The sequence below is a fragment of the Salvelinus fontinalis genome, unplaced genomic scaffold (genome assembly GCF_029448725.1).
Source record: "Salvelinus fontinalis isolate EN_2023a unplaced genomic scaffold, ASM2944872v1 scaffold_0204, whole genome shotgun sequence".
NCBI classification, from domain to species: Eukaryota; Metazoa; Chordata; class Actinopteri; order Salmoniformes; family Salmonidae; genus Salvelinus; species Salvelinus fontinalis.
Genome location: NW_026600413.1, coordinates 120920 through 137493, shown reverse-complemented (window position 1 = coordinate 137493; position 16574 = coordinate 120920). Strand labels below are relative to the sequence as shown.

Below are 16574 nucleotides of genomic sequence, written 5' to 3'. Positions count from 1 at the left end.
TGACTTACTGATTTTGCTTACGTAGCTGACTGGTGGCAACTTGCACCGAACAATAGGTTGACCTCACCTCCAATGCCCTTTTTACATAGAAATACAGTGTCTGTTCACTAGCAATTAACAAGGACCATAAATCAAACACAGTTCACTATGTAAAAATGCTGCTCCAAGGAACATAAGGAACACTGTAAGGACCATATCCGTACTTGTCTCTTGTTCTTATCTATTGACCTTTTGCCAGTTCATTATAGGCTTAGATGTGGGCCCTTTATTTAGTCTATCATTACAGAACCCCTGTGGCATAAGGCAGATCTCAGAGATTTGTTTTACAGTCTTACTACCAGGCAAAGATATAAATCAATATCCACTTTTGGTTTATGTTGAGTTGTCCTGTTCCCTGTTCTCACAGAGTTGTTTTATGGACATACGTTCTGCTACCCAATACAGGTAACAGTAAACAAATAGTATGCTTGTCTAACAGTGTTTGGAGGGTTAACAGTATGGCCAGTAGAACGTGTTTGACAGGTCATTTATATTAGCTTGATAATGTAATGATGTTGAACAAAGGAAGTACATGGCTAACCCAGCAGGGTTAACGGTTACTGGTGCCAGTGGCAGTTTGGGGCAGATCCAAAGAATTTTGTTTACCTCTGGGTGAGGCAGCATGGGAGAGCCCTGGTAGAGCCGGAGGGGGAGAGGGGGAGGATACAGGTACATCATCAGACATGCAGAGACAGCTCTGAACATGCTCCATACCTACCTCTGGAGGGGGTTTGGGATTGTGGGGTGTGATAGGATTTCAGATAGTGTTACAGGACTGTATTGTTCTTACAAGTAATTCAGAGAGAGAGGGAGAGAGAGGGTGGGGGGGGGGGGGGGGTAGAGAGAGTTGTACATGACTGTTTGTCAGGTCATTGTATATATGGTTATTTTCTGATTTCTGTGAAGAGGTCAGTAAATCACCATCATTGCACAGGGCTTTATAATTCCCTGAATTGACAATGAACTGCCACTAGATGGCATTCATTCTAAAACTATGTTGAAGGAGAAAGCAAGCTATTGCTAGTGGTGTGTATTCATGGATGCCAAGGGAAGCCAGGCTTCCCCCCAAAATGTACCAATAAAAAAGAATAAGACATATACAATAATTTATATATTTTGAGCTAAACTGAGTGAACTCAACTGTCAATGGTCTTGGTGCACCAAAAAAAAGTGTTTATTGAAGCCAGTTTTGATTTTTGGATTCACACCAACCACATCACATCAAAATAAACAAAAAACTTGAATTGTTGCATCTCGTTGTGTTGTTGTCCTCCGGTGGCCTTATCCAAAATTAGCCATGGATGGAGATAGGGATTTGGATCCAAATGTTAATTCATACATTGTGCCCCTGGCCTCAGAGGATGGAAGTTCAATATGTAGCTACAGTAGATGTTTTTATTTTTTGACATTTTTTTTTTACCTTCATTTAACTAGTCAAGTCAGTTAATAAGAACAAATTGTTATTTACAATGACGGCCTACCCCGGTCAAACCCGGTGACACTGGGCCAATTGTGCACCGCCCTATGGGACTCCCAATCACGGCCGGATGTGATACAGCCTGGAATCGAACCAGGGACTGTAGTGACGCCTCTTACACTGAGATGTAGTGCCTTAGAACGCTGCGCCATTCAGGAGATGACAGCTGCACCACTCAGGAGATGTAGTAGATTAATGTTAACTAACTGGCTAATCGTTGCCTATGAAAGAAAGTTAGGCTAGCGATCAAGCATTTTAGCCCAGTAGCCTAGGACAACAAAAACTAAAAGCGTGTACTGTATGACAGTCATAGACCGTTTCGTCAACATGAGAGGAGGATGACATTGGCGTTTCTCTTCAAGTAGGGTGAGTCAACATGTTTTTTTCTACTTTTTCTACACACACACCAACACACACACAGAAATCAGTACCATGGACAGCCACATGATATTTAGCTTACGTTGATTGGACTAAATTGCTCAGAGAATCTTTTAGTTGTAACTGTATTAGATTAAGCAGAGGTGATTTGATGATGTTGAAATGTGTAAGTTGAAATGGTGCTGGAATAGTGGAGGCAGTTCCTGTTTTCTTTGGGACCTGCAGTAAGTCTCCGGTGTTCTAAATCCATAGTTGTTCAGTAGTTCGAAAATGTCCGAAATATTAACTTGATTGACCATGCTGTAGGTCATGCAACTGTTTGTTTAAGGTAATATTTACATTTACATTTACATTTAAGTCATTTAGCAGACGCTCTTATCCAGAGCGACTTACAAATTGGTGCATTCACCTTATGACATCCAGTGGAACATGAGAGAACTTGGGAAGGTTGAACACCAGACGGGCTGCGGCGTTCTGGATGAGTTGTAGGGTTTTAATGGCACAGGCAGGGAGCCCAGCCAACAGCGAGTTGCAGTAATCCAGACGGGAGATGACAAGTGCCTGGATTAGGACCTGCGCCGCTTCCTGTGTGAGGCAGGGTCGTACTCTGCGGATGTTGTAGAGTATGAACCTACAGGAACGGGCCACCGCCTTGATGTTAGTTGAGAACGACAGGGTGTTGTCCAGGATCACGCCAAGGTTCTTAGCGCTCTGGGAGGAGGACACAATGGAGTTGTCAACCGTGATGGCGAGATCATGGAACGGGCAGTCCTTCCCCGGGAGGAAGAGCAGCTCCGTCTTGCCGAGGTTCAGCTTGAGGTGGTGATCCGTCATCCACACTGATATGTCTGCCAGACATGCAGAGATGCGATTCGCCACCTGGTCATCAGAAGGGGGAAAGGAGAAGATTAATTGTGTGTCGTCTGCATAGCAATGATAGGAGAGACCATGTGAGGTTATGACAGAGCCAAGTGACTTGGTGTATAGCGAGAATAGGAGAGGGCCTAGAACAGAGCCCTGGGGGACACCAGTGGTGAGAGCGCGTGGTGAGGAGACAGATTCTCGCCACGCCACCTGGTAGGAGCGACCTGTCAGGTAGGACGCAATCCAAGCGTGGGCCGCGCCGGAGATGCCCAACTCGGAGAGGGTGGAGAGGAGGATCTGATGGTTCACAGTATCGAAGGCAGCCGATAGGTCTAGAAGGATGAGAGCAGAGGAGAGAGAGTTAGCTTTAGCAGTGCGGAGCGCCTCTGTGATACAGAGAAGAGCAGTCTCAGTTGAGTGACTAGTCTTGAAACCTGACTGATTTGGATCAAGAAGGTCATTCTGAGAGAGATAGCAGGAGAGCTGGCCAAGGACGGCACGTTCAAGAGTTTTGGAGAGAAAAGAAAGAAGGGATACTGGTCTGTAGTTGTTGACATCGGAGGGATCGAGTGTAGGTTTTTTCAGAAGGGGTGCAACTCTCGCTCTCTTGAAGACGGAAGGGACGTAGCCAGCGGTCAAGGATGAGTTGATGAGCGAGGTGAGGTAAGGGAGAAGGTCTCCGGAAATGGTCTGGAGAAGAGAGGAGGGGATAGGGTCAAGCGGGCAGGTTGTTGGGCGGCTGGCCGTCACAAGACGCGAGATTTCATCTGGAGAGAGAGGGGAGAAAGAGGTCAGAGCACAGGGTAGGGCAGTGTGAGCAGAACCAGCGGTGTCGTTTGACTTAGCAAACGAGGATCGGATGTCGTCGACCTTCTTTTCGAAATGGTTGACGAAGTCGTCTGCAGAGAGGGAGGAGGGGGGGGGGAGGGGGAGGAGGATTCAGGAGGGAGGAGAAGGTGGCAAAGAGCTTCCTAGGGTTAGAGGCAGATGCTTGGAATTTAGAGTGGTAGAAAGTGGCTTTAGCAGCAGAGACAGAAGAGGAAAATGTAGAGAGGAGGGAGTGAAAGGATGCCAGGTCCGCAGGGAGGCGAGTTTTCCTCCATTTCCGCTCGGCTGCCCGGAGCCCTGTTCTGTGAGCTCGCAATGAGTCGTCGAGCCACGGAGCGGGAGGGGAGGACCGAGCCGGCCTGGAGGATAGGGGACATAGAGAGTCAAAGGATGCAGAAAGGGAGGAGAGGAGGGTTGAGGAGGCAGAATCAGGAGATAGGTTGGAGAAGGTTTGGGCAGAGGGAAGAGATGATAGGATGGAAGAGGAGAGAGTAGCGGGGGAGAGAGAGCGAAGGTTGGGACGGCGCGATACCATCCGAGTAGGGGCAGTGTGGGAAGTGTTGGATGAGAGCGAGAGGGAAAAGGATACAAGGTAGTGGTCGGAGACTTGGAGGGGAGTTGCAATGAGGTTAGTGGAAGAACAGCATCTAGTAAAGATGAGGTCAAGCGTATTGCCTGCCTTGTGAGTAGGGGGGGAAGGTGAGAGGGTGAGGTCAAAAGAGGAGAGGAGTGGAAAGAAGGAGGCAGAGAGGAATGAGTCAAAGGTAGACGTGGGGAGGTTAAGGTCACCCAGAACTGTGAGAGGTGAGCCGTCCTCAGGAAAGGAGCTTATCAAGGCATCAAGCTCATTGATGAACTCTCCGAGGGAACCTGGAGGGCGATAAATGATAAGGATGTTAAGCTTGAAAGGGCTGGTAACTGTGACAGCATGGAATTCAAAGGAGGCGATAGACAGATGGGTAAGGGGAGAAAGAGAGAATGACCACTTGGGAGAGATGAGGATCCCGGTGCCACCACCCCGCTGACCAGAAGCTCTCGGGGTGTGCGAGAACACGTGGGCAGACGAAGAGAGAGCAGTAGGAGTAGCAGTGTTATCTGTGGTGAGCCATGTTTCCGTCAGTGCCAAGAAGTCGAGGGACTGGAGGGACGCATAGGCTGAGATGAGCTCTGCCTTGTTGGCCGCAGATCGGCAGTTCCAGAGGCTACCGGAGACCTGGAACTCCACGTGGGTCGTGCGGGCTGGGACCACCAGGTTAGGGTGGCCGCGGCCACGCGGTGTGAAGCGTTTGTATGGTCTGTGCAGAGAGGAGAGAACAGGGATAGACAGACACATAGTTGACAGGCTACAGAAGAGGCTACGCTAATGCAAAGGAGATTAGAATGACAAGTGGACTACACGTCTCGAATGTTCAGAAAGTTAAGCTTACGTTGCAAAAAAATAAAATAAAAGATCTTATTGACTAAAATGATATAGTACTGCTGGCTGGTGAAGTAGGCTGGCTAGCAGTGGCTGCGTTGTTGAAAGTGAAGCTGGCTAGGTAACCTCGACAATTTCTCTAAATTTCTCTAAACTACACAATTATCTTGGATACAAGAACAGCAAAGACAACTAGCTAATACTACGCTAATCAAGTCGTTCCGTTAGTAATGTAAGTTTCTACAGTGCTGCTATTCGGTAGAAGTTGTCTAGCTAGCAGTGTTAGCTAGCAGTGTTGGCTAGGTAGGAGGACGGCAGCGCGGCAGGCGAAAATAGCTGGCTAGCTAACCGATAATTACTCAAGCTACACAATTATCTTAGATACAAAGATAGCAAAGACAACTATGTAGCTAGCTAACACTACACTAATCAAGTCGTTCCGTTGTAATGTAATCGTTTCTACAGTGCTGCTAATCGGTGGCTAGCTGGCTAACTAGCAGGGTTGACTACGTTACGTTACGTTACGTTAGGACGAGAATACCTGGCTAGCGAACCTCAGCGAACCTCAATAACTACACAATTATCTTTGATACAAAGACGGCTTTGTAGCCAGCTAAGTAGCTAGCTAAGATCAAACAAATCAAAGATAGCAAAGACAACTGTGTAGCCAGCTAACACTACACTAATCAAGTCGTTCCGTTGTAATGCACTCGTTTCTACAATGCTGCTATTCGGTGGCTAGCTGGCTAGCTAGCAGTGTTGGCTACGTTGCGTTACGTTAGGACGAAAATAGCTGGCTAGCGAACCTCAATAACTACACAATTATGTTTGATACAAAGACGGCTATGTAGCTAGCTAAGATCAAACAAATCAAACCGTTGTACTGTAATGAAAATGAAAATGAAATGGTAATACTACCTGTGGAGCGAAGCGGAATGCGACTACTCCCTCCAACCCGGAAATAGAAATATGCTTTGTGGACTACACCGGACATATGTGGCGCTCCGGTTTTGTGATGAAACAAAGGTGTGGTTGAATTTATTGGTTGGTTCGGTTGGTATTGGTGGTTGAATTTATTCTGCCATTGTGTGTTCTATTGTCTCGGACTTAGGCCTATATTGTATATCACGGTGTCAAGGCATAGGAACTAACAGGTTATAGAGCAAACAACACAATTTTCACCACACAGATATTGTAATTATGGCTCCCACTTTGAAGACAAACAATGCAGGCTATAATTCCAATAGCTTTTAGTCTCCCTTTGAGTAAGATATTTAGCTACTTTAATGAGAAGAAATGTACTTACTATGACTGAGATACGTGGTTGTCCCACCTAGCTATCTTAAGATGAATGCACTAATTGTAAATCGCTCTGGATAAGATCGTCTGCTAAATGACTAAAAGGTGAATGTAATATTTAAACATCTTCAAGATTTGTTTATGCTGTGATACACACTTATTTCTGATGGTATATAAGGCTATACTTGTACCTCTTTTTAACCAGCAGGGGCATATCCATATTTTGAGGAGAGATGACTGGATCAGCGGCATACAGTAGTCCTACATGCAACCAGTCTTATTGGACAATGTTTATGTACTAATATGACTTTCCACCTCATACTCTTGTCACCACATAATTTGTGGAAGCAGCTTAAATTATTTAAATTAGCATCATAGACACGATACATCAGACACAATACATTTAAGTTATGTTTAGTTTTGCTTTTTATTTCTATAAATTAAGAATACAACACCAATATGGCACAGTCACTGAGCAACCTTCAGATAACAAACAAACAAAATACAAAGATGTCATTGACTCATCAGAGCCAATTCAGTTCATACAAAATTTAGAATGGACCTCATCTGCATTACCAAGTTCATCTTTGTAAACTCTCCCTCATTCTATTGACCATGGTGGCATGTTCTAAGGCTTTGAAGGGAGAATACAGTCGTCAAAAGGGAAAGAGTAGTCAGTTGGAGGAAAGGGTTTGTGATTTAGTTGGTGTTGGTGAAGGCCTGGTAGAGGGCGGTGAGCTGGGCCTTCAGGTCCTGGGCGTAGGGGTCCAGCTTGTCCTTCAGGTCCTCAGCATAGGGGGCCAGGCTCTTCTGCACCATCTGAGCTCTGGTGGTCAGCTGGCTCTGGAGGTTCTCGGCCAGGGGGGCCATACTCTTCTGGAAGTCCTGAAGGCGCAGGTCCACTTTCTGCTTCAGCTCATCTGTGTAGGGACCCAGCTGGGACTGCATCTCCTTCACACTCTGCTCCAGACTCCCCTTCAGCTCCTCACTCTTCTGGAGCAGGGTGGCCCTCAGGGCCTCAGAGTCCAGGGACTCTGCATAGGGGGCCAGATCCTGTTTCAGCTGCTCCACTCTCTGCTGGACTTGTGTCTTGATCTCCTCTGCGTATGGCTCCAGTTTCCCCTTGACGCTGCCCAGGTCCTGCTCCAGACGCTCTCTCAGCACCTCAGCCTCCTGTGTAATCTTGGTCATCAGGTCCTTGGCTGCAGGAGGAAGCTGCTCCTGAAGGGAGACTGCGTATTGGCTGGCCACATCAGCACTCTCTGTGATGCGGTCACTGCAGGAGAGGAGAGGAGAGGGGGTCATGTTCAGGTCCCCATCCTAGTAATCTGAGCGATTCGACTATAGACATTCCACACGTTATAACAACTACATCACAGATCACATAACTTACTTGACATCCTGTCCCAGTTGAGACTTCCTGATCATCTGGACGGTGTCGTCGGCCGTTTGCGTTGCCTTGGCGACATAGTCCCAGAAGGCATCTGTCAGCTGCTCCAGCTGTGGCTTAGGCTCATCAGCGTAGAACAGGTTAGCGTGGCAGCCTGTTGGGGCGTAGCTGAAGTGTTAGTTGTTGTGAAACAACTGGTTAGGCATGGCAGCCTGTTGGCGGCATTAAGGTAACTAGAAAATTATACTCCCTCTGCTATGGTTGTTATTATTGACTATTGACTTAAAATTAATTTGGTAGATTGATGGAATGTATTATGTTGCTGTACTTCAGCTCTATAAATTTCACTTATAATCTGAATATTCTTGTATCCCACTCACCAGTGAATACAGCCAGAGCGAGCACCACAAGGACCTTCATGACTCTCAATCAGATTCTGTGAAATAAAGCAACAATCACTTAAAACATTGTAATCCACCAGAAAAAAAAACATAATGGAATGCTATCAAATAATACCATGGACTTGTAGAATCCAGCTTACCGTCTTTGTGTATGAGTGTGTTGGTGTATCTCTGAGTCCAGTCTGCAGTGACTAGTTTCAGCCGTGTCCTGACCTGTATATATAGTGAGCAGGGCAGTAAGGAACACAAAGTCCAGGAGCCAGTGCCTCGCTGTCAGCAGTGCTCCAAATCATAAACCCTCAGACCGCAGTGCACCACTCAGCACCTGTCTACCTGACCCAGCCCAGTTCTGTTCTGACAACTCACCCTGGACCTGTCCCAATGAACCCCTGGACCCAGAATGCACAGGAGAGCACTGAGTTATCATCACCTCTGGGTAAAGTGTCACAAACAGAGTTTGGGACACACAATAGTGGTCAGAGATACGCAGTGAAGACCAATCTCCAGGGACTGCATGCTGATAAACACATCTCCATTCAATCCCATTGTCTATAGTTTTTCAATGATATCCAGTAGTGATACATGTGCAGCAGGACACTGTTGGCCTTGCAGTTATACAGGTCTGTTACTGTTAATATCATCTGAGGGTAGATGTATTGTGTTGTATTGAGGCTTATGCACTTTTACATACACTAGCCTGTTACTTTCTCTCAACCATAATGTATCTTTGTCTTTATATATGATGCTACAACTCTACAATGCTGATAGTGAGTATCTGGTTCACACCAGGTCAGTTTCATGGATTTTTCCTTGATGGCACAGAAAGTCTCAGATCGAATCAGCCATTCTCTGAGCCAATCACAGCCATTTCTCAGACATAAATAGCACTTTGTCCAGACAACACCTTCCTTCCAAACTTCATGAGATATCACAGTGATCAGATATGGTATTGATTTATAGTCAGTTTAAGTTTGATGTCCAGCCAGCTGGCATTGACTCCCAGAATATATTCTATGATATGGTTTTCAGTTTCACTGTGAGGTCATGTGTTCAAGCACTTCCATGTGTCAGTTCTCTGACCAAAGTTCATTTGACCCCGGCCCATGCACACTGTGATAGGGTCTAGGGTTAGGGGTCGCATGGGCCAAGTCCATTCATTAGATGTGATTTCACAATAGCTAGTAGATAACGTATGGTGTCTAGGAATATGCTGGTAGTTATACTGGTAGTTGACCTTGTCATAACATCGCCCCCGGGTTATTGTGCAAAGAAGTGTCTGGGAACAACATTACCATGTCAAAAAGGTGGATCAGTCTACCCAGAGAATGACCAGATTGAGAATCTTCACAGCACTCATTCTACATCACTTGAGTTATTCATGATGTCACATCCTGGTAACCTGGAGCTGTGAAGTCAGGAGTTGAGTTCTAAACCTCATATCTGCCCACTGTGCCTTATTACAAACCATCACAGTGCCACTCTATAGAGAGTAGAATAAGGAGAGGCAGTTGCCTGGAATCTACTATTCCCTATGTAAACGTTCAACACCTCAAATAACCTCTGACCCCAGTGATGACTAAAATGTGTGAAGGTTGACACTGCGCTATAGGTTTGCGTTGGCAGTTGAGGTGACACAACCGTTGGGATGCTACTGTTGATGGCTGAACAAATGCCAGGATGTCTATATATATTTTTTTTTTCACCTTTATTTAACCATGTAAACTAGTTGAGAACAAGTTCTCATTTACAACTGCGACCTGGCCAAGATAAAGCAAAGCAGGGCGACACAAACAACAACACAGAGTTACACATGGAATAAACAAGCGTACAGTCAATAACACAATAGAAAAAAAGAAAGTTTATATACAGGGTGTACAAATGGCGTGATGAGGTAAGGCAATAAATAGGCCATAGTAGCGAAGTAATTACAATTTAGCAGATTAACATTGGAGTGATAATTGAGCAGATGATTATGATATATACAGAGAACAGAGTCGGCCCGAGAATTGAACCCTGTGGTACACCCATAGAATGAAATCATGTCCTTGTCGAAAAGCACTAAATTGAAAAGTAAAATGTACTAATGCCAGCATCCGTAGAATCTAGTTAGTATTATATGTGGTTGTGGTCTCATTGCCTGACCTGATTACAAAGTGTCTTTGGTGTGGACATGTTTAAGGTTATCTGCCGGCCGTCAGCAGTGAAATACCTTTACCCATTAGTATTACCATAAGCAGGGGCGCATCTTTGGTTTTAGAAGTGGGGCGGGGGCATATTTTGGAAAATTATTTATATATTTTTTATCCAGTCGGATAAACACTCCAAACAGACTACCCAACCGCTCGGAGACGTCCGCATGGTCCTAAAGCACGCAGTTGCCTCTATTGTATCACATTCCAATGATAAAACTGTGGGCGACAAAAATGCAATTTCAGAATGTGGGGGGGGACATGTTCCCAGTGAAAGTTGCATCCCTGACTGTAAGTCTTCTCTAGAATGAGGCTTTCAGTAGAAGGGTCAAGGTCCATGCACAGTTGTCTAATTACAATATAACCAATAAAAAGGACCATGGTGGTGGTGGGGGAGATTCCCAAAGGAAACATATTGAAGTTCAATCAAAGCAAGCTTAATCAAGTCTAGTCTGTCTATGTTCAGTCTGTCAGGCTCAGAGACTGAATATGAACATAACAAAAGAATGTATTGTCATTGTGATTTGTGTGTGCGTGTGCATGTGTGTGTGTGTATGTGCATGTCGATATAGTAAGCGAACAGTCATGTGGTGACAGCCAGCAAGGAGTTGTAGTAGAAGCAGGAAGAGAGGTGACATGGCAGTGACTCCTGGACTTTGGGCTTTCAGCTACAGCTCTGGTTTCGACTATAAATACAGCATAGCACTGGCCTGATAGACACACAGACAGACTGAATACACAGAGATACACCAAGAAAGAAACAGGTGAGGCCAATGCTGAGATTCAAAACAAGGTGTTGAGAAACTGGGATTTTAGGGTTCTAAGATTCAAATGTAATTGAAGTGTAGTTGATTAATGATGTTTCTGTTTCAGTGAGAAACGCAAATATGAAGGTGTTGGTGGTGCTTGCAATTGCTATACTCTCTGGTAAGTAACATCTAATGTTACCACAAGCATAACTACTCTGTAAAAAAAAATATTTGAATGCAACAAGATTATTAGAATGATTATTATTTTAAACTTAGTCTAATTCAAGCTCCTTGAACAGTGTAAGGTTATAAAGCAGGTCAGGTTAAACTAGCAGTTTCACAGGAACTAACTCTCCTTCCATGCCCCAACAGGTTGCCATGCTAACTTATTCTATGCTGATGAGCCCAAGCCACAGTTGGAGCAGCTGACAGATGCCTTCTGGGACTATGTTGCCAAGGCAACAAAAACTGCCGACGACACCGTCCAGATGATCAGGAAGTCTCAGCTGGGACAGGATGTCAAGTAAGTCATTTGGCCTGTGATCTAGTTGTCATAACATGTTTGTAATGTCTGTAGTGGAAGCCCTCAGAGTACTAGTCACCCGAGTGGTGCAGCGGTCTAAGGCACTGCATTGCCGAATCCTGACCTGACCCCTCTCCTCTCCTGCAGTGACCGTATCACAGAGAGTGCTGATGTGGCCAGCCAATACGCAGTCTCCCTTCAGGAGCAGCTTCCTCCTGCAGCCAAGGACCTCATGGCCAAGATTACCCAGGAAGCTGAAGTGCTGAGAGAGCGTCTGGAGCAGGACCTGGGCAGCGTCAAGGGGAAACTGGAGCCATACGCAGAGGAGATCAAGACACAAGTCCAGCAGAGAGTGGAGCAGCTGAAACAGGATCTGGCCCCCTATGCAGAGTCCCTGGACTCTGAGGCCCTGAGGGCCACCCTGCTCCAGAAGAGTGAGGAGCTGAAGGGGAGTCTGGAAAAGAGTGTGAAGGAGATGCAGTCCCAGCTGGGTCCCTACACAGATGAGCTGAAGCAGAAAGTGGACCTGCGCCTGCAGGACTTCCAGAAGAGTGTGGCCCCCATGGCCGAGAACCTCCAGAGCCAGCTGACCACCAGAGCTCAGATGGTGCAGAAGAGCCTGGCCCCCTATGCTGAGGACCTGAAGGACAAGCTGGACCCCTACGCCCAGGACCTGAAGGCCCAGCTCACCGCCCTCTACCAGGCCTTCACCAACACCAACTAAATGGCCCAAACCAACACCACTCCTTGATCCTCTGAAACATTTTGAGTGATTCTGTCATACCCCGAACTGCACTGTAAAACATGGAAACTAAACTGGGCATATGCCCAGAGCGTCATATTTATTATTATTTAGTGCAGGGTGAGAAATATCAACCAAACATTCACACTCAAATATTTATGTGTTTGTTTTAACCTTGTTAAATGTTGAATAATGTCAACTTTTTATAATTTCATTAATTTTGAAAGAAAAATAAAGCTATTGCAGTTATGAACATATGCAAGATTGTTCCATCATTCATTCAAATGCTAATAGTCAATTATATTATATTCCCTTTAAGTTCATTACACTCCAATTACACATGCAATATGTCACTCAAGGACGCAGGAAAAGTCACAACTATGGCTGTCCCTGTCTCTGTGTGTCTCTGAGTGTCTCTCTCTGTGTGTATCTCCGTCTCTCTATGTCTCTGTGTCTGTCTCTCGACTTTCTCTCTGTCTCTCTCGCTCTATGTCTCTGTGTGTGTGTGTCTCTCTCTCTTTCTCTGTGTGTCTCTCTGTGTGTCACTCTCTGTGTGTGTGTGTCTCTCTCTCTCTCTGTGTCTCACTGTGTGTGTCTCACTGGGTGTGTCTCACTCTCTGTGTCGCTCTCTCTCTCTCTTGTAGCAACACAAATACTTGTGTTGAGTGTGTGAAATCAAATCAAAATGTATTTGTCACGTGCGCCGAATACAACAGGTGTAGACCTTACAGTGAAATGCTTACTTACAGGCTCTAACCAATAGTGCAAATAAAGGTATTAGGCGAACAATAGGTAGGTAAAGAAATAAAACAACAGTAAAAAGACAGGCTATATACAGTAGCGAGGCTATAAAAGTAGCGAGTCCGGGTAGCCATTTGATTACCTGTTCAGGAGTCTTATGGTTTGGGGGTAAAAACTGTTGAGAAGCCTTTTGTCCTAGACTTGGCACTCCGATACTGCTTGCCATGCGGTAGTATAGAGAACAGTCTATGACTGGGGTGGCTGGGGTTTTTGACAATTTTTAGGGCCTTCCTCTGACATTGCCTGGTGTAGAGGTCCTGGATGGCAGGCAGCTTAACCCCAGTGATGTACTGGGCCATACGCACTACCACATGTAGTGCCTTGCGGTCAGAGGCCGAGCAATTGCCGTACCAGGCTGTGATGCAACCAGTCAGAATGCTCTCGATGTTGCATGTCAAATCTTTTTAGTTTCCTGAGGGGGAATAGGCTTCGTCATGCCCTCTTCACGACTGTCTTGGTGTGTTTGGACCATTCTAGTTTGTTGTTGATGTGGACACCAAGGAACTTGAAGCTCTCAACATGCTCCACTACAGCCCTGTCGATGAGAATGGGGGCGTGCTCGGACCTCCTTTTACTGTAGTCCGCAATCATCTCCTTAGTCTTGGTTACGTTGAGGGATAGGTTGTTATTCTGGCACTACCCGGCCAGGTCTCTGACCTCCTCCCTATAGGCTGTCTCGTCGTTGTCAGTGATCAGGCCTACCACTGTCGTGTCGTCTGCAAACTTAATGATGGTGTTGGAGTCGTGCCTGCCCATGCAGTCGTGCGTGAACAGGGAGTACAGGAGGGGACTGAGCACGCACCCCTGGGGAGATCCAGTGTTGAGGATCAGCGTGGCAGATGTGTTGCTACTTACCCTCACCACCTGGGGACGGCCCGTCAGGAAGTCCAGGATCCAGCTGCAAAGGGAGGTGTTTAGTCCCAGGATCCTTAGCTTAGTGATGAGATTTGAGTGTACTATGGTGTTGAACGCTGAGCTGTAGTCAATGAATAGCATTCTCACATAAGTGTTCCCTTTGTCCAGGTGGGAAAGGGCAGTGTGGAGTGCAATAGAGATTGCATCATCTGTGGATCTGTTTGGGTGGTATGCGAATTGGAGTGGGTTTAGGGTTTCTGGGATAATGGTGTTGATGTGAGCCATGACCAACCTTTCAAAGCACTTCATGGCTACGGACGTGAGTGCTACGGGTGTGTAATCATTTAGGCACGTTGCCTTTGTGTTCTCGGGCACAGGGACTATGGTGGTTTGCTTGAAACATGTTGGTGTTACAGACTCAATCAGGGACATGCTGAAAATGTAAGTGAAGACACCTGCCAGTTGGTCAGCACATGCCCGGAGCACACGTCCTGGTAATCTGGCTGGCCCCGCAGCCTTGTGTATGTTGACCAGTTTAAAGGTCTTACTCACGTCGGCTACGGAGAGCGTGATCACACAGTCGTCCGGAACAGCTGATGTTCTCATGCATGCCTCAGTGTTGCTTGCCTCAAAGCGAGCATAGAAGTGATTTAGCTCGTCTGGTAGGCTTGTGTCACTGGGCAGCTCGCGGCTGTGCTTCCCTTTGTAGTCTGTGATAATTTGCAAGCCCTGCCACATAAGACGAGTGTCGGAGCCGGTGTAGTATGATTCAATCTTAGCCCTGTATTGACGCTTTGCCTGTTTGATGGTTCGTCGGAGGGCATAGCAGGATTTCTTGTAAGCTTCCGGGTTAGAGTCCCACACCTTGAAAGCGGCAGCTCTACCCTTTAGCTCAGTGAGAATGTTGCCTGTAAGCCATGGCTTCTGGTTGGGGTATGTACATACAGTCACTGTTGGGACGTCGTCCTCGATGCACTTATTAATAAAGCCAGTGACTGATGTGGTGTACTCCTCAATGCCATCGGAATCCCAGAACATGTTCCAGTCTGTGATAGCAAAACAGTCCTGTAGTTTAGCATCTGCTTCATCTGACCACTTTTTTATAGACCGAGTCACTGGTGCTTCCTGCTTTAATTTTTGCTTGTAAGCAGGAATCAGGAGGATAGAGTTGTGGTCGGATTTACCAAATGGAGGGTGAGGGAGAGCTTTGTACGCGTCTCCGTGTGTGGAGTACAGGTGATCAAAAAAAAAATCCCTCTGGTTGCACATTTAACATGTTGATAGAAATTTGGTAGAACTGATTTAAGTTTCCCTGCATTAAAGTCTCGGGTCACTAGGAGCGCCGCCTCTGGGTGAGTGGTTTCCTGTTTGCTTATTTTCTCATACAGCTGACTGAGAGCGGTCTTAGTGCCAGCATCTTTCTGTGGTGGTAAATAAACAGCCACGAAAAGTATAGCTGAAAACTCTCTAGGCAAGTAGTGTGGCCTGCAATTTATCACAATGTACTCTACTTCAGGTTAACAAAATCTAGAGACTTCCTTAGATTTCGTGCACCAGCTGTTGTTTACAAATATGCACAGACCGCCCCCCTCGTCTACCGGAGTGTGCTTTTCTATCTTGCCGGTGCAGCGCATATCCCGCTAGCTGAATATCCATGTTGTCATTCAGCCACGATGCCGTGAAACATAGGATATTACAGTTCTTGATGTCCCGTTGGTAGGATATTCGTGATCGTACCTCGTCTAGTTTACTGTCCAATGATTTCACTTTGGTGATTTCTCCCGCCTTTTCCGGTTCCTGACCAGGCATCCGGCTCTTTGTCCTCTGTACCTGCGTTGCTTCCTCTTGCAAATAACGGGGATGTCGGCCCTGTGGGGTGTTTGGAGAATGTCCTGTGCGTCTTGCTTGTTGAAGAAAAAATATTTGTCTAATCCGAGGTGAGTGATCGCTGTCCTGATATCCAGAAGCTCTTTTTTGTAAGATACGGTTGCAGAAATATTATGTACAAAATAAGTTACAAATAACACGAAAAAAAAATCATAATAGCACAATTAGCGCCCGTAAAACTGCTGCCATTTCCTCCGGCGCCATTTTTGCTTTACTTAATTAGAGACTGTTATTTCCTGGGCCTCCTAAGTCCAGACTGGCCCAGCTGACATTTGTATCTCTAGCTCATGTGTCAGCAACAGGTTTATCCAGTGATAAGTCTCTGTCCTTTTACATGTCAATACTTGTAATGCCAATGTAATGGCATGTGACATTCATACCCAGAAAACATGACTCCCATGTGGGTATATGGTGGGCAAGATGGGCACAGGCTAGCCCACACCAGCCCTAGCCTAGTGTTTAGAGTGTTGGACTAGTAACTGAAAGGTTGCAAGATCGAATCCCTGAGCTGACAAGGTAAAAATCTGTCGTTCTGCCCCTGAACAAGGCAGTTAACCCACCGTTCCTAGGCCGTCATTGAAAACAAGAATTTGTTCTTAACTGACTTGCCTCATTAAATATATATATATATATATATATATATATATATATATATATATATATATATATATATATATATATATATTTAATGAGGCAAGTCAGTTAAGAACAAATATATATATATAAAATACATTT

At 45.8% G+C, this 16574-nt stretch overlaps 2 protein-coding genes across 2 annotated transcripts; one reads left to right on the top strand and one right to left on the bottom strand.

Moving 5' to 3' along the window:
* Positions 1-6710: 6710 nt before the first annotated feature.
* Positions 6711-8311, bottom strand: LOC129844697 (apolipoprotein A-IV-like). Its single transcript, XM_055912741.1, has 4 exons — positions 8234-8311; positions 8073-8128; positions 7696-7846; positions 6711-7578 (listed from the first exon to the last, which is right to left on the bottom strand). The coding sequence occupies exons 2-4, from the start codon at positions 8110-8112 to the stop codon at positions 7002-7004; spliced, it is 768 nt and encodes a 255-aa protein (XP_055768716.1). The 5' UTR covers positions 8113-8128; positions 8234-8311; the 3' UTR covers positions 6711-7001.
* A 2682-nt stretch (positions 8312-10993) lies between these two features.
* Positions 10994-12351, top strand: LOC129844695 (apolipoprotein A-I-like). The gene is made up of 4 exons (XM_055912739.1): positions 10994-11046; positions 11156-11209; positions 11404-11554; positions 11702-12351. Exons 2-4 carry the CDS (start codon positions 11170-11172, stop codon positions 12276-12278), a joined length of 768 nt encoding a protein of 255 aa, XP_055768714.1. The 5' UTR covers positions 10994-11046; positions 11156-11169; the 3' UTR covers positions 12279-12351.
* Positions 12352-16574: the final 4223 nt, after the last annotated feature.

Excerpts from the sequence above, each read along its gene's own strand:
- LOC129844695 (XM_055912739.1), top strand. The coding sequence starts at position 11,170 with ATGAAGGTGTTGGTGGTGCTTGCAATTGCTATACTCTCTG. Across the intron at positions 11,210-11,403 it reads TGCAATTGCTATACTCTCTG|GTTGCCATGCTAACTTATTC; the intron begins GTAAGTAACATC and ends ATGCCCCAACAG. Across the intron at positions 11,555-11,701 it reads CAGCTGGGACAGGATGTCAA|TGACCGTATCACAGAGAGTG; the intron begins GTAAGTCATTTG and ends CCTCTCCTGCAG.
- LOC129844697 (XM_055912741.1), bottom strand. The coding sequence starts at position 8,112 with ATGAAGGTCCTTGTGGTGCTCGCTCTGGCTGTATTCACTG. Across the intron at positions 7,847-8,072 it reads CGCTCTGGCTGTATTCACTG|GCTGCCACGCTAACCTGTTC; the intron begins GTGAGTGGGATA and ends ACGCCCCAACAG. Across the intron at positions 7,579-7,695 it reads CAACTGGGACAGGATGTCAA|TGACCGCATCACAGAGAGTG; the intron begins GTAAGTTATGTG and ends CCTCTCCTGCAG.